The sequence below is a fragment of the Neopelma chrysocephalum genome, unplaced genomic scaffold, assembly GCF_003984885.1.
Source record: "Neopelma chrysocephalum unplaced genomic scaffold, ASM398488v2 Primary Assembly neopelma1_98, whole genome shotgun sequence".
Lineage (NCBI taxonomy): Eukaryota > Metazoa > Chordata > Aves > Passeriformes > Pipridae > Neopelma > Neopelma chrysocephalum.
The window spans coordinates 5057355-5082278 of NW_020897761.1; the positions used below are offsets into that span (position 1 = coordinate 5057355).

Here is a 24924-nt window from a genome sequence, read left to right on the forward strand (position 1 = left end):
AACTGAGCCGGATCTTTGGAGGCAAATGTTAATGAAATGCTAAGGTAAGAACCCTGGTTCTTAGTCTTTTGGGGGACAGATTTTAGGTGATGTCATTCAGCACTGTTTTCATGTAGTGCAATGTTACTAATGGGAAGGGCCAGTTAGAATAGCAAAATAGGACATATTTTAAAGCTTTTTTTAGCAGTTCCTTTTTGCACCGTTTAAGAAGCTAATTGATTAAGGCTGACTATATTTTGGCCTCCAACTTTGTGATTTTATTGTTCCATCTAAATCCAGGTGTTAATCTGCCTGTGTCTTTTACGCAGCCACATACTGTTGCTCTGGAATCATCACCCTCACTTTCAGGATGTTTAACTGTGTTTTATTTATCTTTGCTAGGAAAATCTGTAGGCAAAGTCCTGGTTTATTCAGGTCTGCTACTGGTGGTCCTAGATAACAGTCTGTTTCAGCAAAGGCTTTCTGGTTAGGTAAATGACTGTAAAGACTATATAATGAACTCTGCGTTAGTTCTGGCTCACTCAGCTGGCATTTAGGCAGCACTGATCAGACCTTCCGGAATATACCTGGGATTGTGATCTGCTGAGCTGCCATCTGGGGCTATATTTATGTTTTCCCTGAGCAATATGCTATTGCAGAAACTCCTTGCATTGCTGCTGCTGGAAGGGTGGTTCTTTGGGCTTTTTTCATCTAAAACTCTCTTAAAGACACATTCAGCTGAGTTAAGGGGAGACCTGTGTATATATGAAAGTGCACGTAGGTAGGCATTCAGTGATGTATTGTCTCTTTTAATTTCCATTCACCCTCTTCATTCCCAAAAACCTTGTGGGATTTTCTGGAGATTTTTGGTTTGGGATTTTTCGAAGTAACACAAACCTCATACATATAGGACTTGAGACTTATCACTGAAGAGAGCGATCTGTTAAAAATAAATCTGGTTTCTTATCTTCGTGAGTCAATAAATGCATAGTGTGAATGTAAATTTCTTTGAGATACAAACATTCTTGTGTTCTTATAAAATGTAAAAAGCTAATCTTGGATTTTTGCATCTTCAGTACTTAACTATTTTAAATAATGAAGGTTTGTCCAATGTACTTAAAATGTCAAATTTATCTAAAGCAGTTGGTAAATTGAAAGAAATTTATCTAAAGCAGTTGGTAAATTGAAAGAAATTTATAAATAACTTTGAGAACAACTGTATTTTTTACAAATACATAATTTGATTAGCTGGCCTATAAAACTGTTGGTTAGAATTCATACAACACGAATATTGCATTTGGCACATTAAGGTTTAGCAAGTCAAACTCTTTGCTGCTTTAGCAGACTTTGGATGTATTTTTGGAATTAAAATATCTTCCTTTTTTGGCTCTCCATAAAGGTATATGAGTAGATTTTGTGCATAAGCAATAGATATGCTTTTAAAATTCAGTTAAAGTGCAAAGCAAAACTTTGTGTGACTAAGCAAAGTGATGCAGTGATGTGATAAGATTTCTGGTAGTTAACTGTCAGCCTAGTTGCTGTAAATTCATAGTACTTTTAATTTAGAATATTTTTTTTAAACTCTGGGTTTTTCTTCATAGGGACTATAAATATTGTATTTTGTCTCTTTAATCACCTAAACCTCTCTTCCATGAAGTGAGGTGGGTATCTCCTCATACCCTCCCTTGACGTGGAAAGAAGTGCAGCTGATAAATTTTAGATGTTTGCTTTTGGGTGGCTTGGTGCTGCCATTGTGAGGAGACAAAGAAAAAGCACTGCCTGCCTTTCACTCCCTGGGAGCAGTAATTTGAGGCTTTAATTTCCCTGGCCAGCAATTTTCATAAAAATTTGACAAAGGCAATAACTTTTCTGCAGGTTTTATTGAAATTGGAAAGTAGTTTCATAACATAGTGTGGCAGAAGAGAGGAAATGCTGCTGAAGTAGACTGCTAACAAAGCTGTTTCCTGGCAGGTGGGTGGGAAAACCACTCTCCTTTTCCTTTGGAATATGGAGACTTGAGGGTGCATCATGCAGCACTGCTTACCAGCCCTACTTCCTGCTTATCTTTGGAACAGTTGATGTAAATCAGGCAAACAGATTTCAGAATGACTGAAATGAAAATGGAATACAGTTGTCATCAAAGCAGATAACCTGCCTAATTGTGTTTCATCATGATTACTAAGTAAAACAAAAGACTTGTGGATGGAGAGGGCTTTATAATGCCTTAAGCCAAATATTTTGGAGGTAATAATATATACAATATATTATAATGTACACAATATATGCAGCTATGTCATATTGGTCTGTAAAATCCATTCTGGTTTTGGGCGACATCATGAACTGTAACAAACCAATGATTTTTATAGTAGATTTCATATGTCTAATTAAGTCTGGGAAATAATGTCAGGAAAAAGCTTCTAAAAATATGTGGACATGAACAGCAGGTGAAATGCTGATTAAAGTAATAAAATACATATTAGAAAACTAAAGGGATCATAATGCTATCTTAGAAATTAAAGTCTAAAGGGACTCTGAACTACCTGGTATAATGCTACATCTGGTTTTAAAGGGTAGGTTTATAGTCAGTTCAAATTCTGTAGGTTGAGTTTTAACATGTAAATCAACTTCCTTGTTCATATTTGAAATCTTTTGAAAATGGTGTTTACTTGTTTGTTACAATTCCCATTCAGAATAATGAAAGAATTGCCTAATCAGGCAGTTTGCTCACCCAAGGTGAGCTAAATATTTAATAAGGGTAACTTGCATATGCATGTTATTGTACTGTACAACAAAAACACAGATTCAATATGTCTCTTACATTCCTTCCCCTGGCAGTTCTCAGCAAGACTCTTAATGTCCTTTTATTTTCTTCTCTGGAAAGCTGCCTGTAGTTGGCTTGTAATACTAAACACTGTGAATTGTAATCCTTTCAGATACGAATGTGGGTATTAGATAATTTTAAAGAACGAGTACCATAACAATAATCCATATGCAGGGAACGTTTTATAGATGGAAATTTGCAATACACAGAAAATATTTTCAACTATTATTTTATTACTCCTTTACATGGTGCTGAGAGGAATAGAATATAAAAGGTAATAAGTACTCAGCATCCTCCGGGTTAAGATCCAGAATGGATTAAATTTAAATACCAGTTACAAGTATACTAATATTTGTGAAAGTTCTCAGTTATGAATAAGAATCATACCTTTAAGGAAATAATGTAACTTTTTCTGATGCCTCTCATAAGTGGAATGAAAGTGATTGATAAACCTGACATTTAATGTTTGGCTTGCTTCAGGGAGTTTCTGCTTATGTTCAGTAAAGTAGTGTTTCTTTAATGAAGTCATCTATAAACCATGCTAAAATACATAGAAATATATTGATACTTCATAAATGTAGCATAACTAAAGAGTGTTCACAGCTTTGAGAAGTATGCTATGATTTTTTTGGGCTTCCTCCTTTTTTTGTTTAGTTCTTTAAACAAAAGACTGACTTTGGCTCAAGCAGGCTTGGCCTGTTTCCTCTCCTACCACATTGCCCAAAAGGAAGCTAAATTAATTCTGTCCATAAGAAGATTAAAAGCTGATGGGGTGGGCAGATGTTTTATTTTCTCAAGGGTCAGGGAAGTAGCATGAGGTTCTCTGGCAAGTCTGAAGATAATGGTTGGGGGGGGAGTGTTTTGCTTCTAGTTAAATTGGCAGAAAGGCATTTATACCTTTCTGTAATATGTTTGCTGTGCTGTTTGACATTATCCTGATGGGGGAAAAAAAGATGTAGTCTGGGTTTATTTATTAATAGTTCATTAATTTTAACAATCTTGTAGTGAATCTGTTATACTTCAGTGTAAATTTAAGTGTTACTGTGAATTTGATTTTGCTTTCAGTTCTTTGTTTTTCACTCTGAACTTTTCCATGTATAAAGGTATATAGTTATCTACACTGTGGTTCAGTTAGTTTTCAATTCTTTTGCTTAATATTTTAATATTTCTCTGCTCTGTTGATAAAGCCCTGGCTGCAGTCTTGCTTACTCCTTATTGCCAAGCTGCTGTAGGAGAAACCCGTGGTGGACCCTGTGTGCTTTCTAGCAGAATCCACAGGCATTCTCCTTCTGGAATACGCTGCTTTTTAACCCTCACAGCCTGTCACCCAGCTGTCGTAGCCTCCAGCCTGGGGCTGACCTGGGAGCTCTGTAATAGTTGAAGTTCACAAGTGCTGCCTTTCTCAGCAGCAGATCTTCCCGGATGCCAATCTTGTTTAGGGATTTTATGAAAAATAAGTGGATTTCTGGAAATGCCTTTGTGCTCACACAATGTTAATCAGAGAACAGTAACTGTGTATGATTGTGGGGGGAGAAAAGCCCTCATGTCTTAAACACAACCTTTGTTCTTCCTGGTAGCCTTTGAGTCTGTCAGTCAATGCTCTTCAGGACTCGAGGATCTTGTGGAACTTGCTCACAGCTCTCTCGTAGCTGCTGAGCTCTCCAAAACAGGATTTATTTTAAAGGGTTAAAATCTTAATTTATTTTTCATTTGTAATTAAACACCTCAGGTCTTTCCAAGGTGACGCTGTTGCCACCTGAGTGGGGCTAGGAGTCATTAGGGAGTTAAGAGTCTTTGATAATTGTCTACATTTTCCATTTAAAGCAAGTGCTTCACAGTGCTGCCATTCACAAATAACCTTTTCTCCTTAATACAATGGATGATGCAATCTAATATGGCAATATACAAGTTTTCCTTAAGGCTATATCTAGATCAAGGCACTCAAGCAAATTAAAGCAAATTACCAAAGTGTACAACATCAACATTCATAAGTTACACTGCATTAAATTGCCATTGGCTGGTGATGTCTTTAGGAATAAAATTACTTTGGTGAGCTGTATGTAGTTTAATTTCCTTGGTTTACAGTGAGTGAAGGCCAATTTACTCCTGCATTGGAAAATTCATGTGGGAATTCAATGCATTTAAATTAATATGCTTTGACTTCTCACCTTTACTTGAATCTTGATAACCCTTTGGGTCATTGTTAGCCCGTTAAGTTTGGGAGCAGCCTCTCCACACTGTCAGATGTGATTCCTGCTTCTCTTGTTGCTGAGGTCCCATTTCTTAGTGCTGTGTGTAGTTCACCGCTGGCTTGCATAGGATTATAGATTTGATATAGATTATAGATTTGATCTGCACCAGAGCCACAAATAAAATGAAACTCCTGCTCTTCACTCCAGGTAGTAATGGCTAGATTATACAGAGCCACAGTGATATTTATTAACTAGCATCTAAAGACTGCGTGTTTTTCAGAATGCACAGTTGAAGATCATCTGGATTGCGTGTATATTCAGCAGTAAATTCAATACCTTTTAAATGCACTTGTTCTGTGTGTATTAAAAAAAGAAAAAAAAAAGTTAAAAATTGTAGAGGTCTTTTTAACTTGTGGTTTTATTTGGTTGGCAAACCCAGGGGTAATCGGTTTTGCTTTCAGTTTTATGTAGGATGTTTGGGGTGTTTAAGTTGAGAAAGGAATTAAATTGCTGTGGTTGCTTAACAGAGAGAGTGTTTATTTTAGGGCATAGTCAATGCTTTCACACTTTACTTCAATTGTCATTACACAAGGAAAACCACTAATTTTCAGTACTTAAACTGATGAATTGAAGCCTACCACTTAAAATTTGTCCTCTCATTTACTTAATCTGCTTAGGGCAGAATATTTTCTCTTACAAATGCTTGTCCTGCCTATATATTTTCTCCAAAGTATGAATTTTGTGGGTTTTGCATCTTTTATCTCTCTGTTTAATAGACAGAGATATATTAACATTTACAGAAGTGCCTCCATTTTAAAAGTTTGTAATTACTGCCCATTATTCTAAATTATTTTTGCTGGGTTTAAAAAATATTTTTCATTTAATGTAGCTAGCAGCAGCACAGTAAAGTACTGATATTTTCTACTCCCATACTGTATATGTGGAGGATGATAATAGTCCCTATAGTTGAATCTGTGTAGGTGAATTTCTGTGTTCTCTCCTTACATTGTTGTGTAAATGGGGAAGCTCAGGTAATATTTCTGTGAATTCTTGGCTAAATTTTATCAACTGTTTAGGGAAGGAATATTGGTAATAACAGGTCCTAATCAACATTTATTTATACTTCTTGGAATTTTAAAAATCTGCCTTGGTACTTTGGGAAACCATTGAAACAAGTCAATTTGATTTCATCTTATATCTGACGCCCCTGTTAAGCAAAGAGTTGGTCTTCACCATTTCTTGTGATATCTAAAAGACTAAAGCTTGTCAGTCAGTTTTGAAAATATTTTATAGAAAATTCAGTGAGAGGGGAATTCTTTAGAAGCAGGCAGGTTTGTCATCTCTTCTGAAAGGAATCTTAAAAAGGTGATGTTTAGTGAGTTAGTGTTCACTTGTTTGAAACAATTCTAGTTAAAAATTTCTGTGATAGTCAATGTTTAATGTGTTTTTGAGGTTTTTGGGTGAGGAGGGAGATTGTTACAGGGTTTGTTTAGAAAAATGCTTAGTTTTTTGTACTGCATTTTGCAGAGACTTCTAGTGGATTACAACATTATCTTTTTGATAACTTGAGAAAAATTTTATCTGTGAACAGGTAGTTACAAAAGGGAAATAGGACAGCAAGGAAAGAAAGCTTTATTAACAGAAAAATAATTCCATTTTTGTTGACCTCCCAAAAGCAAGGGACAAACACATTCTTGTCTGTATTGGCCACTGAAACAAATGAAATGCCCAATGGTTTAGTTGGCTGTGGTGGGAGGCAGCCTTTTTTTTTCTATGGCAACACATCTCATTGTCATCATTTTTCACTTCAAGTAACTGACAAAGGCAGTGTAAAATATGTTCAGCAAATATGTAAAGCTATTTTTGCCTGAGAGTCTGGAAGTGTCACAGAAAAAAAAAATGGAAATTGCCCAGCATCTTGCATGGTACATCTGGGTGTGCTGAGGAGTGGGAAGGCCCACGTGAACCTAACAAAGTCCAGCAAATCCAAGTGCACAGTGCTGCACCTGGGTCAGGACATCTCAGACATGAGCACAGACTGGGACAAGAGCTCATAGAAAGCAGCCCTGCAGAGGAGCACTTGGGGGTTCTGGTGAGAGCTCAGCGTTGGCTCAGAGGAGCCAGAGGTGCAGTGTGTGCTCACAGCCCAGACAGCCACTGGTATCCTGGGCTGCATCCACAGAGCAGGGGGAGGGAGGGATTGTCCTCTTCTACTCTGCCCTTGTGAGAGCCCGCCCAGAGCACTGTGTCCAGCTCTGGGGTCCTCAGCACAGGAGACACATGGACCCGTTAGAGCAGGTCCAGAGGAGGCCCCGAGGATGCTCAGAGGGCTGGAGCCCCTCTGCTGTGAGGACAGGCTGAGAGAGCTGGGGTTGTTCAGCCTGGACAAGAGGTGGCTCCAGGGAAACCTCACTGCAGCCTTACAATACTTAAAAGGCACTTATAAAAATGAGGGTGAGTGACTTTTTACACAAGGGGGAACGGTTTTAAACTAAGAGGGGATATTTAGATTTAGATTAGATGTTAGGAAGAAATTCTTTCCTGTGAGGGTGGTGAGGCACTGGAACATGTTGCCCAGAGAAGATGTGGAAGATCATGATCATCAGTTTTGTCATGAACATTCTAGGATTTACCTGTTCTATGAGTAAATCAAGGTCTTATGAATCCAAGTACTATATTAGTTCTGAACATGCTAATCCTCATAAGTCCAAGAGAATATTGTGATAAGAAATACCTCTTTACTCCATGTAAAGTATTTTACAATGAAAAATTTTTAATCAAGATTCATAGGTTTTTTGTTTTTTTTACAGAATTGGAAGAGGTAAAATATTAATACTTGACTGGTTGTCATAAGGAGTCTTAGAGGCAAAATAAAAAAGTAGTGTTTCTGAAAAAGTCTCGATAATGGAATGTGTGCAGAAGATATTAGTTAGTAAAGGTGTGTTCGTGTGTGAAGTTTTTTAATGAATAGGAGGATGGGTAGGGAAGAAATGTAATTGTGTACTTAATTTTGGTTTTTCCATTCCACTCTGCTAGCATGAAATTTGGACAATAAGTCATTCAAACAGTTTAACTTCTACTAGTAGAAAATGTGGAAATTGTTGAAGGGAAAACAATTTTTAAAATGGTCGAGGGACCCAGACAATGCACTTCTTAATGAATAGGACAGCATTACATTTCATTCTGGTTTAAAGCCTCCAAATAATTGTCAGAAGGCTGTCATTCCTTTATTAACTTTAATGAAAGTTGGATATCTTAAGTTGTTTGCAGTATCCATTTCTCAACTGAATTTTTGTTAGAAAGAAAATCATACTGTTGCTGGATATAGCAAGCAAACTTGCCTGCATTTTAAAAAGGGGATAATTCACAGCAGGATAGTATGAAGTAGTAACTATGACTTTTAAGTCTGAATAAATTTTAATTTTTGTAAAGTAAAAGAATTGTGGTTATCATCTATAATTCTTTCTCTAATTATCTTTTTTACCATTTTGAGAATTCAAGGAAAAGATTAGCATATTTAAGTAATGTGGATAACTTCCAAAGTAGTCAAACCATCTCAAATTTGGTGAAATAATAGCAGTAAACTGCTACATCAGCATTCAAAAATCATCTCGGATTTGAAAGGCAGTATGTTCTTATGACATTTAATAGAGGTGTTAATGACAATACTTATCTGTTGAAGATATATTTATTTATGAACTGTGTGATTTCTGTGGGTTTGTTGGGTTTGGTTTTGTGGTTTGTTTTTTTTTTCCCCCTTTGGTATGTCTTACTGTGGCTACAGCATAAGCTTTGTAATTTGCTTTTTGAGGAACAGATGTTTTAGTTGTCCCCTCAGGTACGTACATGATATTTACTCTTATTTTAGAGTCTTAAGTAATGTTAAGAGTACCTCTGAATTGTTATCTTATTTCTTTAAATTTTTGGGACATAAAAATGTTACCTTTTTCTACATTTAAAAACAGTCAATAAAAATCCAATATTCTAAATTATTCAGAGATGATACAGTGGGGAAATTGGTTATTCTCTTGATTCAGAAGGCTGGATAATTGAGTTGAATTTTTATGGCTACAAAAATCAATGTCGAAGTGGACTTTGGAGGAATGCCTATAAAAAGGCTGCCATTTGCATTAAGTAGCAGCACTGCATTTTTGACTGAGTCACAGATGGTGTTTTCCAGTGTTTCATTTTTTGTTTTATCATCTTGCATCAACCTATAGGTTATGGCAAATCAGGTTCGTAGTATGACATGGTTGGTTTGTTTTGTTTTTTTTTGTACTAAATTAATGCTTCTTTTGAAAGTGATGACAGTGACACACAAATCTGGAATGAAACCCACAAGACTGGAGGTTATTCTTGTTTTCAAAGTAGTGCTTAGACCTCAGCTTGTTTAAATGCAGGATATGTTAAATATTTAGAAAAGGGAGTGAACAAGGTTTTTGTTTTCCTTGGTGGCTTCTCTGGTATTTTGTTTATAAAGGATTTCTTGTGGCAGTTGGTTTTTCTTGTTTTAAAATTTGAGTTTCTGGAGATATGGGAACACTTGGCCTTTCCACTAGAAAAGGTGGGGTGAGGTTGTGGTTTTTCAAGAGTGGAGGGATTTAGTGGTTTTAGGATGGCATAGTTGTTTTTAATTTTTAATTTAATATAAAACTTTAACAAGTGTTAACAGGCAAAGAACTGAGAGTACTTTACTTTCTGAGGACTTTTTTATGTTGAAAAGATTCATCTCTTAGATCCTTGCAAGCATGACTGTTTCTTCTAATCTCAATTTTTTTCATCTTGGGAAATTTTTAAGAATCTCACAATGTTTTCAGTTTCTTCATCTTTTTCAGCTGAATATACTGCAAGACAGTATCAAAGCTGGTATCCTTAAAATGTTAGGATGAGAAATGTGTTTCACACACTTCACTTCTTAATGAGGTAAAGAAAAAGAGACTTCTCCATTATGCCCACACGGAGCATCTGGGAGATGAGAGCAAGTGGTTTATGGAATATTCATATTAAACAGCTGAAATGCCAATTAATATTAGACAGAACTAAACAGACTAAAAGGAAAGGATGCCTTGTTCTGATGCCCTGGTCCTAAAAGGCACATTGTGTATTCTTCAATGCACTTTGGCCTCCAGTGAGGTAAAGCAGCTTGCAGTGTTTTGTTATTTTAAAAAGTGTATATTGGTTACAAACTGATAAAGATTGTAAAAAAACCACTGTTTTTTCTTCCTCCTTCTCTTTTCTTGAGCAAATGATACCTTGAAGGTCAGCAACAATTCAGTCCACACTTCAGAAGGCATTTTCTTCTCTCCAGCCTTCCCAGGCGAATGAAAGCCCTTTGAGAAAAATCCCGTCAAAGATTTTAGCAGTCTTGACTTCTCCACCCTGTACACTGACTGTGCACAACTTAAGCAGTCAAATGGAAACCTTGGAGAGTACATAAAGCTTTAAGCCATGAGTACTCCCTGTGCTGGAGAGACTATTTTTTTTTTTTGGAGTGGTAATTCAAGGTTATTGTCTCGGTCAGAAAGTTCTGACCAAAAAGCACAGTGTTGAGAAAAGCGAGGGGAACAGTTCATACCCTGTGGTTATACAGCAGTTAGCTCATGAACCCAAATGCATCATTACTATCATTCAGTTAGGGTTATCGTGAAAACTGTCAGATTTAAATGCTTAAGAGAGCTCTTGTAACTGTTGCCATGGCAATATCAGAACAGCAACGTGGTAGTTTTCATCCATATCCCGTGTTCAGCTAAATTCCTTTGCAGTCTTTTAACTGTGAAAGGAAGGTGCCATACTGTACCAGGCTTGATTTCTTTTGAGTTAACCTGGAACAAATGAAGACTGAAATGAACTCATTCTTTGAAAATGAAATGGAAATCTAGGCACCAGTGATCTAGTTTGCTTTGCTTTTGGTCTGCCTGTGCACTGACAGTCCTATATGTAAAATACTTCTTGTGGAGTTACTGACCTGCTGTTCATGCCATTGTGTCACATCCTGTCATTTGGTTCAGGCCATAAAAGAACACATGGACTGCAACCACAAACTAAAAATTTTGTTAGAAGAATGGATTTACCTCATAGATTCTTATTTTCTCTGTAATTAGAGAAGTGTGAACACTTACCACTAGAATTCCAGATCCCGCTTTCTAATTTGGCCTCACTTTTGTAATGCTTTCCCCTATCGCTGAGCCTGCCCTATGTTTTTAATCCTCATGGTGTTGATCAGCTGCTGCATTTTTAGTGTCACTCTGTTTCCTGACATTCAAGCACCTTTTTAACTGACCTGCTGCAAGAAGTTGTTTTCCACAGCCCTCCCCCAGTCTCCTGCTCTGGAAAGCCTTTGACTTCGCTCTTGCCGTGGGTACAAAGCAGGGACCATGTTCTCTCCCTCCTGACCTACATTTGCACAGTGCAGCACTGCCCTGCTGGCAGTGCAGCTTCCCTGCCTCCCTCCTTCCCCAGGAGTGGCTGGGTCTTGGAAAGCAGAGCTGGAGAAGGGAGTAGTAATCTGTAGTAATACAGCCAGTACCATGTGCCATAGGAGTGATCAGCCATCTGAAGGGACCGTGGTCAGCAGGGGGGGTGAGACTGCGCGGCACCGACCCACCGGCTGCTCTGGGAGGGTGATCTGAACTGATTCATAGTGCGGTTATCATGGTGTAATTAAGCAATTGTCTAATATTTATTGGGACCCCTGGTGGCCTAGTGGTTAGCATGCAGGACTCTCACCTCTGCGACCCAGGTTCGAATCCCAGCCAGTCCCCCGGGCAGATGGAGCCCGTTAGCCCTGTAAGGCCATCCATCTATGAGAAGGTCACTCTAAACAAACCTACGTCCTGAGGACCTCACTGCCATTGTCCAAGCTTGCTTGGCCCCGGCAGATGAACCTTAGGATTAAAGGGTGGGCTCAGTTCAGCGCAGGCTGTGTCTCACCTAAAAAATCCATTGCGCAGGCTGGAAAGGTAAAAAGACCTTTCCCCAAATCTTCGTTCGCGAAGACTGGCCATTATTATTATTTTAATATTTATTCATTTGTGCTATTCAACAGCATAAAATAGGGGTTGAGAAATGGTATTTAAAATTGCAAAGATACGTAAACAACTAGTGGTGTTTTTGCAAATGAGTTACGAGCCTGTTCTTGCTCACAGCACAAATGTAAGAAGTAGTATCTTCTATATTAGCATCTTCCCTCTCCCTTTCATCTCCTCCTAGGAAGTTTTCACACATTGCAGTGAGCGTTCATTCAAGAGATAAGATGTTCTTGCACTGTGGGATTATGTAGGTATTTTAGATTGAAGTATGATTGGGGATTGTGTTACATATTGGGAAAATTAGTGGGAAGGGGGAGGCAGTCTAAAGCAATGGCCTCTGGGTGCTTCCCTCCCCTTCAGTGTCTGATTTAGCATGGGTTTGGAGACAGCTATGCATGTCTAATATATTAACATGTTAATATATTCTGAAAATATTTTGTAAATAAGGACTGACACATTTTATATTACTGCATTGCAAAGAAAAGCAGATTTTAAATTGCAATTCTAGTAAGGTTAACCTGAAAGCCAGTCTATCTCACCTCTTCTAGATCACTGCCATCCCATAATTTTGAGTTTATAAATTTAAGTGAAGATCTTTGTGGAGACTGAATTTTCTCTCATGCCAACCACTGAAACTTGGAAGTATCTTTACCTATAATTTTCTTCAGATTAGAACAGAATGTGAACTTTACCCACGAAAGATTTGCCAGTAACTGGGGATAGGATCAGTTCTACTACATTAAAGCCTGTAGTTGTGCATTTTCCATTCTTAAATCTATTGATGTACGAGCTGCAAATAACCCACATCACTGATTTAATTGGAGATGTGAAAGGAATAGTTCTGTTGTTGAATAACGTTTTTTTTGTGGGACTTCATTTTGGTCCTATGGTATCAATTTGTATATCTTTATTTAGTTGAAAGTTAAATAAATAGGGGGAAATTATGGAATTCCAATTTCCGATTTTAGTTACCATGATAAGCCTTCTAAGGTTTTTCTTTGCCATAATGATTGTACTGATGATGTCATGATTTTTTCTTCCATCATAAGTTTTGAGCCACAATGACTTTTTATATTTGTTTTCAACCTGAAGCAGACATACAGAGAAGTAAAAACATTCAAAGCAAATATAATACAAATTTCTGTATTCAGTGAAGAGTTATATCCTTTTTTCCCCTTTTTTTTTTTTAACTGCTTTGCAGACGTTAGAATTTTAGCTACAAGTTTGTATCCTATTGCTAATGAAAATGCATTTTTTTTTTCTTGCTTTGTGGGGAAAGGAAGTGAGAGAACTTGTCCAAGATTTTAATGATATAAATAATTATTGCACTATTTTTAACGAGCTGGTTTTATATTCTAGTAGAGTGAGCAAAATAGCTTAAACACAAGCTAGAAAACAGTAAAACATTCAGAGAATAGAATGTAGAGCTTTCACTCTGTAATTGCATATTTTATCACACAAGCTTTCCCTTTTTTTTCTGCAAGCTTTGCAACAAACTGTGCAAGAAAACAGTACTTGGATGCAAACGATTTAAGTAGCCTTTGGCTGTCTTGGTAAGGATTCAACTGTGTTTATACAGTAGCTTCAATTAATACCCAAACATTAATACAAATGTTAAAAATTATGTTGGACCCTTAGGAAGGCGTTAAAAATGGCTTTTTATTTAGCTTCTTATACTTCTCACTCATATTTTAACTATGAAGAAGTTTGGTAGGCTGAACTCGTGGGCATCGTGCCGTGGCTCTGCCAAGCTCGGGCAAATCCACATTGTGCCTGTGCTCCAAAGTGGAGCACCCGAGAGGCTGTTTGGCTGCCAAACTTGAGGATTCAAGTGCCAAACTGTTTAAGGTTTCGGTATTAACCTCTTGGACTATACCCAGAAGCCAGTAACAGCGTTTTGAACTGGCCAGAGTTGGTAAGACCCAAGCAGAGCACATTACAGTATGGCTTGAAAGCGCCGAAGGCAGGGAACAGTGTTGAAGTCCTCTCCCGGAGGATGGACTGTGCTCTTGGCAGCATTACTGGGGAGAGGCCACTTATGGGATTGTAGGTCTTCCAAAACTGAATACCCTGGAGTAGTAGCTGGCTTTAGACACTCACTCTGGTGGTCTAAAATTGGTGCTATAGTGTAAAGCTTGCCTACAGTGAACTTGAGGCAGGTGGCTTTCAGCCGGGCTGTTTGCTGGGCCCTGCGGCAGCTGGAAGGAAGCAGGCAGACTGAGTGTGGACGAACTACTAATGGCTCTTGAAAACATTCCCAAAGACTTCTTCTAATGCAGCTCGCACCTCTGTCTTACACAAATGCCAATAGTCATCACATAAACTAAGTGTATGTACTTTCAACCTAGTTGGAGAAATCTCTGCAGAAGAGAGTTAGTACTTTTACGTGTATTTACCTTCCCCAGAAACAGACATTTCTGCAATTTGAATTGTCTTGGAAATGCACAAATGGGTAATTAGCATACCTCAAATAGTGCAGAGGACAAAATTTAATGGAGGTTCACCAAAAAAATTGGTGATGAGCAAATTCCCATACCCATCATCCACAGGAGCTCCTAGAATTGCTTCAGAGGTATAGTCCAGTGCACTGCAGTCTGTTCACACGTGTAAGTTCCTGCAGACAGACAGCCCTAGAGCTGCTGAGTGTGCTCAATAATATGATTTGTCTTTTCATTACAAAGAAAAAAAACCTGCTGTGATCTGTACTGTGCACGGTATGAAAACTAGGCTTTAAGGACTAGGGAATGTGGTGTAATAGCCAAGTAATCCTAAAGCTAGAAATTTATTTCTTCCTGAGCAGCTTTCCCATAAAAAGTGAAGTCTTAAGACCATAAATATAATAAATTTTATTAAATAATAAAAGTACATCAAATATTTGTATTTTATCCAATTAAAAAGTCCCAGTCAAACAGAAAACTAATTGCAGTGCTATCATTTGCTGCTAAGTAAGAGGTGGGTATTGCTTACCCTGGCACTGTGACAAGCAGTAATAACCTGAATTTGATACTGTTGGAAAATAAGCTTTAAAAGTTCTGTTTGTTAGAAATCTGGAAACCTGTAAATAGATTTAACCCACTTCTCACAATTTATTTTCAGTGGTACATGTTGTGAGTTTAAAATTGCCTAGATTTTGTTCTTGCCCATATTGCTGTCTGGAACTCTCAGTCTTATTATGACCTAGTCTTTCCCACCTACAAAGTAAGGTGTGTGGCTTAATTTTCTCTAGCAGATGTATTTTCACTTGACTGATCCTTGGTTTTTGGCAGGGAGGAAAGAGCAAAATCAACAAATGTTTGATTGGTTTTCTCCCTTTTTGGACAAAATGGAATTTTGTCAAGAATGATACAAGACTTGAACTTACATGTTACATTTCTGATCGGCCTTTCAGTTACCCTGAAGTTATGTAGGGAAATTAATAGCACATTCAATGAATTTGCATGAAGGTTACTTTAGGAGCTCGCCCTGTGACTTCTAGAGAATGAAGTGACTTTTAGTCAGCTCTTTGAAGAGAATTTAGTTGCATCCAGAACACCACTTGCATTTCTGAAGGTGATGTACAAAGCAAGTCTTATGAACTTTGATTTCATTTATCCCTCCTTCCTAACCAAATAAGCAAACCTCCCAAAACTGGACCTACTTCCAGGGAGTACTTTCTTAGTGCTTTAGAGTCCACTGGTAGTGTCTTGCTAAATTGTGATATTGCTAAATGTGTCGTACATTAAAGTAGTGTATAATAATTGTAAGTAAAACTGATCTGCCCTTTGTGCATTTACTTAGTTTTTAATTTTTCATTTTATAGCAATTCTAGATAACAAGAAATCATTACATGGAAGAGAACTAGAGCTATGAATGCATTTTTTAAAATAAAATTTTAGTGTGGAAAATATGCTCCATTATATTTTATTGGCACATAAATCAGCAATTGTACCACCAAAGTGTGCATGCTTATTATTGCACATTAACACAAAAATCCTTAATACCATCTTTTCTTCTTTTTTTCCTCAAATTTGCTGGGAAAACCTTTTGGTTATCATTTCATAATATTACTGTTATCAAGAACTATACTTTTTTTTTTCTTTTTTAACTTAAAAAAATAATTTCCAGACTCCACTATGTGATGGGGATCAACTGAAGGCTGTCCCATGAAGCTCATCCATGTTCACTGTACATGCACTCAGCAGTATTTACAGGTTGCACGTGGGCAGAGGGAGCTTCGTCCTTCTAGTGCAGTTTGCGGTGGCGGTACCTGCCTGCTTTGTCTTTCGCTGCATTGGCACAGGCATTGTGCTTATTCTGTTGTAAGTGGTTCCAGTATTTGATCAGTTCACTAGGTTGGAACTGATGGGAGGTAATAAGGTGGCTGTATTTACAGCTGGAGTAAGAAACTCGCCAGTGATTGAAGACAAACTCGTTGGGTGGAGGCATGGGGTCAATCCGCAGCTTGGCGAGACAGATCCCCACGTACACGTCCTCTAAATGTAAACGTCTGATGCTTAAGGAGACTTTAAAGATTTTTTCTGCTAAATCTCCAGAAAAAACATAACCAGTTCCAGAGCAGAATACAGGATAACGTTCACTTGGATACAAATCAGGTGGCATATACCACTTGCTATCCTTGTTCCTATTAGGTGCATAACCTCTCATTAAATAACCTGTAAAATACTTGTGCCTTGGAGGAAGTTCTGGTTTCAGAAGCTTGTGTATTAAATAATCAGTATTGACAAACATATCACTATCAGTTTTCATAACGTATGGAACATGTGGACAGTAAGTTGCAACCCAGTTCATTCCCATCAGAGTTTTAATGGTTAAATTATAGTAAGTGTCTAAGTATTCTTGTTGAATGATGTCGTGGTACTGTCTGCTTTCCTCAAGGATGGTACGCTGGAGGTATCCATTGATCTTGATGCTTAACCCCAACAAAAAAAGACGAACAATTTGGATGCCAGGTGCCAGGCTTTCGTTACCCCAAGTTTGCCGAATAGCTTGTCTGGCTTCCACCTGGCCTGGCTCTGCAGCTATGAGCAGTATTAGAAAAGGGGTCTTCTCCTGGCACTTCTCAGGCTCGTTGATGACGTATTTGAAATGATACAAAGTCGGATGCCCAGTACCCTTCTCGTTGTAAATACTTCCATTGGCGCTGAGGGTGTTTTCCAAACCAGTTACTCCCTGTGGAGACAGATCCGTGTTGTTAGGGTTGGTGATTGTGAGAGGCCTGAGTGTCTGAGGTACAGCATCTCTCCACATGTTTCTTAGCGAGCTGTGGTTTGTCTCCATTTTTGTAGACCTAAATCCTCGTATAGTGTAAGCCATGGGATTTTCTCTGAATCCAGCCCTGCCTGGCAGCCAGTCGTGATGATTAAAGAACAGAAACATAGCAAACAGAAACACCAGGGAGATCAGGCCCATGAGATGGGTGCGAAACAGAGACCTTTTGGTATTCCAGGTCATCTTTGCAAAGCAGCAGTGTCGTCTCCTCCACTGAAGCATGTTGTAAGGATCCAATGATGGGAAATGAGACAATGGCCAAGCAAAATGCTTTTCCGATTGGTTTCCAATCCACTGCTATTCTTTGGTATTCATTTTCTTTCGTTCATGTTGAGCAATTGTCTGCAAATGGCTCGCTCTGCAAAGAGTAAAAAAAAAAAAAATCAGAAATCTTTCATTTTACACACTGATAATATGAAAGCTTACAAATAGAAACTAGATATTAACATAAAATTGAGGTTTTTTTAAAAACAGTCCATGTCAATAGAAACAAGATTGATTTATGCTAAAAGCCAACCTTGTTTTATGATTTAACTTGATTTGTTAGCTTTTAGAAATGCTTTTTTTCATAGTAAAAGTTTTGACAAACGTCCTAGATGCCAAAGATAAAAAGGAAAAAAAAAAAACATAATTGATCATGTTAGCAGGGAGAAGTGCGAAGTATATGTAAATAGCTTCATATACACTAACTGTGAAATCCTTGTACGGTGTTAAAGGAGGACTGAATGAAAAAGCCTTGATACCAGATGGAAGGTTTATTGGCATTAATTAAAATTGATTTGACATGCAGAGGCTAGTACGGCTCTCAGTTTAAAACCCTTTTTGCAAAATGGTCATGTGCTGGTGTTGGGACAGACGGCGCAAGGTTGATTATGGCAGAGCTGTGTTAGTCACAGTACACTGCCTGGCGCGATTCCACCGGCCCCGGCTGCGTTCGGAAAGTCAATGAGAAGATGCACCTGTCAAAATTAATTTTCAGGGTCCAGTAACCTCCGTGCGCAGCCCTCGGATGGTAATGCAGGATAACATTTTCAGGCACCTTTCAGGCACCTTTAACCTTCTACTCCACCATCAAGGAAAATACTGAATGGAACACTTGGCTGTGGTGAGAGGCTCACAGGAAGCTGAATTAAAATTAAGCTGTTGATTTTTAGTAGGCAGAGATCTTGGGTAGTGTCGTGTTAACTGGAAGTAAAATTGCACAGCACTAAATTTCTGGCAAACTATCTGACGATCGTGATTCTGTTTTTTTCTCTATAAATGTGCAGGTAAATACTGTACCTTTTGTACCAGTCAGAAATTTCAAGTATTGTGACCAGCAGCTGTAGCTGTAAGAAAAAGTGCCAAAGTAGTCTGTGTTTCATTTTCTCTTAAATTTTTGTTCATATTCAGGAGCAGAGTCAATATGGCAGCTTCATGATGCTGCATATTAAAAGCTGATCACATCATCTTGTAAATGAACCTTTCACTGCACAGAAGCAATTCGTTTGTGATTTTCAATTTGCTCTAATTTATTTCTGGGCCCCAGGGTTTTGTATAGGAAAAAAGGATGACAGCTGAACAAGAGTCCATAGAAAATGCTATTTCTAATAGAAATGTGTAATTTATTAATTGCTTTGCTATCTTCTAAAACCAATATTTGGATTAATTTATGCATTTTAAAACTAAGTGACACGTTACATGAGAAATTACAGGATTTAAGATAGTAAGGAAGTAGTTTGAGATGTCAATCGAATAATATTAAATCGCGTGTGTGTGATGTGTAACATTCAACCTGCCTGGTTCACCTAGGGGACTATTTGTATTTCAGAAGGGCGGGGAGAGAAGTGCAGCAAAGGTTTTATTTTACTCACTGCCCGTGTGTGCGCGGACACGCTCCGGTGGGAGCGGGAGCTGCTCCCGGACGGGGCTCGGCAGGAAGCGGGAGCCGCCCCGGTGACCTCCGCCAGGGGGCGCCAGAGCGCGAGAATTGTGACCCGGGAGGGATCGGGAGCGGGTCGGGAAGGGCCGCGCGCCCGCGGGTCCTTCGGGAACACCCGCACACCGGCCCGAGATCCGCTTGGCTCTTCCCGCCCCGCTGCTGCTGCCCAGCGTTCATGCGTTTGGCTTTCAGGCTTGCTGAAAGTATTTCTGATTTTTTTTTTATTTTTTAATTTAACCGTGGCTGATGCCACTTCCCGGAGATTTGGCTGCCTCCCTAAAAATCGTAAACATCTGTGTCTAAACTATGTACATTCAGAATTAACCTGATGCGCCACGTTTATGCTGCTTTAACTCGGACGTTGTCCTTATGCAAAGAAAAGCCCCGAATGTGAAAGGCTCGTGTTTATCTGACCACTTGAACCTGCTTTTTGCCTGCTGAAAAAACAGAAGCCTCCCCTCAAAAATCATAATTTTTACTTTCTCTGCAGTGTGCAGTGAGTTCTCTATGAACGCTCAGCTGTTTGGGAAGAATATCTCTGCATCAGCAAACATAAATGCCATTTCAAGGGATACTCTAGATCTCAGGGAAGTTAATTGTTTGATACCAGGCTGGAAGGCAGCAGTGGGAATATTTGATTAATTATCATTCCATTGCATGCTTACACAGTTTAGGGAGAAAGTCAAACCCAGAATTTCATGAATGTGGAGTAGCAGCTGGAATTCAGATCAATTTTGTCACACTGAATTGTTCAACTTACAAAACTACAGCCATTAGATGGAATTATTTCAGCAAATATGAGCTGCACTGCTAATCTGTGTTTAATATTTAATTTAGGTAGTATTTTGTTGTGCACCTACTTTGATATGGCAACAGGCACAAGTGAGACTCTTAAGTTACATAAATATTTGTCTAAACAAAAAACTGTTTTCAGGTGCTGTCTTTCCATGATGCACTGAGGAAGTGTCCCAGGAAAGGCAGTTGTAATGGCTGAAACCTTTTTTTATTAGGCTGCATGCTCACACTGTGCACATGAAAATAAGTTTTACACTGAGGGATGGAACTAGAACCGTAAGAAATTCCAAGAGAGTCATATTTCCTTGGTTTTTCACATATTTCCTTGATTTTTCCAGGTAGAAGTTTCTTTCAAAATCTGTCTCTGTTTGCCCTTTAAAAAAGCATTGTATGAATAGGGGAAGGACCCCCATCTCTTTTTCAGCTTCGTAAAACTATTGACTGAAACAAAACTCAAATAGCTTGGGCTCATTTTCTTTGCAATTTGTATGTCAAACGTTTCAAAATATACAGTGGGGTATCAAGCATTTGAAATACAGCAACAACAATTGCACTTTTGAAAAAATACTACATGCTAGGATGCATTGTTTAAAAATAATGTAAAAAACTATCAACAGACATTAAACTCTCCATCAAATAGTAAAATAAAAATATTATTTTCTTTCACTTACTTAGGGTTAGAGCATTCCTGCTTTTGTCCAAATATTTAAAATTCTGTTTCACAGGAAGCTTATGAACAGGCACCAACTATTGACAGTAGATAAGAAAACCTAAGTATAGCAAAAGGTCTTTATAACACTCACCTTGTCCTCTGCAAGTGTTGTTGCATGTAACTGCGATTTGAAGATATTATTCATGATAATGCTGCTTCATTTTTGGCACTCGACAGTGCAGTCACTGATGCATTATCAAATGCCAAATATATAAACTGTGAATGCCTCTTGAATTTTTATTTGTGGTCTGTGCTCTGCTGGTGTTTTGGTTCCTGGTACTTGCAGTTCTGCTCTATAATTACAGCTTTGCAAATTGAAGCATTCGACTTCCTATTCACACGTCTTGGATTTTCATATTTTGATTAGCTGTGTGGGCAAACTCTTAAATTAGAGGGAAGAGTTTAAAAGGCAGCCTGAGTTGGTATTCTGATGAACAACAGCAGCAGTTGCATATTGGGCCTCAGAAAATGTGCCTGAGTTCCCTTACAAACTCCATTAATCTTTTGCAGAAAACAGTACTTGGGATAAAGGTTTGATGTGCAGCTTTTTAAATGTCAAGATACGAAAGTCTCACCATGAGCTAAGTGTGCTTCTCCTGGAGTATTGCCTGAGGGTACATTTTTTTGTTGTTGCTTTAAAAGTTCTGTGAAGTGACTTTATATTCTGAATGTGTTAAAACTGATTTGAAACCAGTGTCTGTAATATGCTGCATCCTTAGATTTGTGAACTCTCTCTGGCTGCAGTTGTTTTATTGCATGTTAGCATTGCCTTGGGCAAAGAAACCACATTTATATTGACTTTTAATGATTTATTATAGCATATTGGTAGATTCTGCAGATAAGCACTTTCTTTCTGTGGTGTATTGAATTGCTATAGATTTAGGTCTTAAATTTCTGCAAATGTTCATCTTGTTTGTTTGCCACCAGTGGCAAAGTATTTAAATTTCAACAATAAATAGAAATGAATGGCAATTAGATGGAATGTCATTTTACAATCCAAGTTAAACAGTCACTGTTTTCATATTAAACAGAAATTGCAGTGATGGCAGGAGATAAGTTACGTGCTTACCATTTTGAGTGTGTAGTGTTTGAAGGTTTCCTTTTGGGATGTCAGGGGAGCCTGATGTTACTTGTAAATTGTGGTGCCTGTTTGCACTGCTGATGGTTTAAATCATGCCCTGTCTTTTGCACGCTCCCAGTTTATGCTTGGCTGATACTGGCCTGATGACATTTTGCTTGTGTTTGGGGGGAAGAAAAGCAAGTGTAAAAAGGTCTGGAGGGACTGTTAAGATAATGTCTTTTGACTGCATGGTCTGTTTTGATGGTTCAGTGCTCTCTGTGTGTCACATTATGACCATTTTACCAGTGCTTAAGATTACTTCAGATAAGGATTAATTTTGACCTAGTTTGAGAGGATTTCTAACCGGTTTTTCTATTTTGGAGGGGTTTGAGTTTTTAATTTCTCAGTTAAAAGCAATCATTACAGCAGCTACATTATCCCTCTAATCCCTCCTCTCCAGCCGCACCAACCTTGGCAGACTGCAAGCAGTGCATTTAGTGAGTGTAAGGTAGTGACATTGTGCAGGGGGAGAGGAAAACCTGCTAGAATTCCTTCTCCCTGTTCAGAGACAGTGTTATCTCAGGGCTCTGCAAATTAGGAACGATCATTATCTGTAATGGCTGAAAAGGTAACAGACAACCGAATGAATATCACACACAAGGGTTTGACATACCTTCCTTGGTCAGGCCATTTATGGTGCGAGGATTATACCCACAGAAAATAGTTTTGGCACGCCATCACTTCAGCAGAAAAGATGCTATCGACCATGCGCACATCCCCCCACAGCCCTGCTTCCTGCGATCGCTGCCCTCAGGATCCACTCTGTCCATCTGTCTGCCCGTTGCCGTGTTACCTTCCTTGCTTATAAGTGTCGTCCTTGTCTTGGGGCTTTTTGTTCATCCTGCAAACAAAAGGACAGTAGTTCTCGTTTCTCTTCAGAGCGGGGCTGTCTGGCGCTCACAGCCGATGCATCGGAGCTTTTTACATCTGGTGTTTCCCGTGTCGGACAATGCAGTGCTGTGTTCTCCTCTCCCCAGTATCCATATTTCTGATGGTAGTGTTAGCAGGGAGTGCTAGCGCGTAGTGCTTCAGTTGTCTTCAGTAATAGGATTTCCCTCTGTTCCTTCCTTCATTGTTGCTAGGCAGTAATAGAAATGGTTTGGAGCTGTTTTAACCCAGAATTCTGGTGTATAAAATCCATTCCGTAGTTCTTCGGCTGCTGCACAGGCAGGCAGCAGTTTAAATGTGGGCTTTGACAGATGCTGTCTTCTGACAGAGCAGAATTTAACGTCACTGCTTGGCTGAATCCCACGTGATTGTTTGCATTCATTTTGACTAAATCCAAAGGCAGACAGGAAGCTTTACAGGCTCTTGCTCTTATTTGATAAATGATACATACTCAGTTCATGCACAGTGGTAGGTGAAGAGTATAAAAATTGTATTATTATTAAGTGAACAATTGAGGGGTTTTACAGATTGTTTTCACTTTTACTTGACACTGTAACTTATGATTCTCTAGGGGATTTTTAATGCTAGACGTTCTATTCCCGTATTCCAAAAGCTGTTCTGCAGTGCAAGGGAATTATAAGCATTTAGATGCTGAAGATTGATTTAACCCATTCGGCTCTCTTGGAGCGTAAATCAGTTGTGCCTTCATGCCAAAATAAAAACAAAAAATGTATTTCTTTGCTCGGATTTCCTATGCACATGCTTACTCTATAAAAGCTGCTTTTTGTTACCTTAGGTTGTTCAATTAAGCTGAACAACACTGATGTATAAGGACACACTGTTAAGCTGCCTCTCTGCTGTTAATGGCTTTCTGCTGTGGTAAAGCCTGAAGTCTGGCATTGCAGAGTTGGGGGCACTTAATTTCAATTATTGATGAATCTAAAATGTCTTTTGTCTGTTACAGACATACCTATATCATAGAATTTGCCTTTCTGGTCCTAAGGAAACTGATGTTCCTTTCATTTCTCTCCTTTCAATGATGACCCTTCTATGCTGAAGCGTCTTATTATATTTACTGTATAAGTAAAATACCACAATGGATAACTCAGACAATAGAAAACTAGTAGCATACTTACCCAGGTATTTAATAGTCACTGTGTTTATCCACTCTGTTTTGAAAAGCTAATGACTAGCTATTTAGACTTTTTTTTAGCCAAGGGATGAAGAAACTATAATTGCTCTATCATGTGGTGTGTCTGATTTGTAGGATTAGGGGTAGGTATGTCCCTTACTGGCAAATAAGGCTTCCCCAGGCAGTCAAGGTGTTTTATTATCCTAGATGCATATTATGCTAATTTACTAGAAACATAATCAGATTTAGATCCTCCTAACTAAATAATCTATGTACACTAACTTTCTCTATTAATTCAGTCTTGTTGGTAATGCATGCATTTCCTAACCTAACGACAATTTCCACAAATCCTATGATCCTATGTGAGGGCATTTTAGGATTGTGTAAGTTTCGAGCTGGCTCTCCGCCAAATTGCCAAGACCCAGTGAAAAAACCGACTCCCCAAAGAGGGAAGAAAAAAACCCAAACAGCCAAAGCTGTAGCAAAAATATCTCATCATCATGGCTGGGCTTTGTGAACGAGGATTTGGGGAGGGCTCTACCCACATTTGTTACAAGCGCGTTGGTGGCTGAAGAGGCCAAGACGAGATAGGAACGTCCGGTTGCAAAAGGCACAGCAGAAAGACTCCTTAGGTGGTAAATTCTGCAAGACACGATTCTTTCTGCGTTGTCTTTTCTCCCCAAGAGTGATCCTGCGTGCGTTCTCAAAAGCATCAGCAGCGTTATAGATGGTGTGTTTCCAGACCTCCCGATTGGAGGCCAGAGTACACCAGTTCTGTTGATCAATATGGCCAAGGTTGAGATGTTGTTTCAGGGAGTCCTTGTATCTTTTCTTTGGGGCTCCTCTCTTGCAGCAGCCGGTGGCAAGTTCACCATAAAGCAAGATCTTAGGGAGGTGGAAGTCCTTCATCCTTGAAACGTGTCCTGCCCAGAGCAGCTGTGTTCTCAGCAACATGGCCTCAGTACTTGTGATTGCTGCTTGTTCTAGAACAGATGTATTGGTCACATAATCTGACCAGTGGATGTTTAAGATTGTAGGGAGGCAGCATTGATACAATTTGAATATATT

General features: G+C 38.7%; 2 protein-coding genes across 3 annotated transcripts in view; one reads left to right on the forward strand and one right to left on the reverse strand.

The window, feature by feature from the left end:
- The window catches only part of CDC73 (cell division cycle 73), a 106410-nt gene that overhangs the window by 42443 nt on the left and 39043 nt on the right, over positions 1-24924 (forward strand). The window lies entirely within an intron of this gene.
- B3GALT2 (beta-1,3-galactosyltransferase 2) lies at positions 14843-23061 on the reverse strand. Of its 2 annotated transcripts, none has more exons than XM_027694572.1 (2): positions 22450-23061; positions 14843-17646 (listed from the first exon to the last, which is right to left on the reverse strand). In XM_027694572.1, exon 2 carries the CDS (start codon positions 17508-17510, stop codon positions 16242-16244), a length of 1269 nt encoding a protein of 422 aa, XP_027550373.1. In that variant the 5' UTR covers positions 17511-17646; positions 22450-23061; the 3' UTR covers positions 14843-16241. The 2 variants fall into 2 exon arrangements, with proteins under 2 accessions (XP_027550373.1, XP_027550374.1); XM_027694573.1 differs by lacking the exon at positions 22450-23061 and adding an exon at positions 19142-19242.

What these genes read in the sequence shown, in the direction of transcription:
- B3GALT2 (XM_027694572.1), bottom strand. Translation starts at nt 17,510, where the DNA reads ATGCTTCAGTGGAGGAGACGACACTGCTGCTTTGCAAAGATGACCTGG.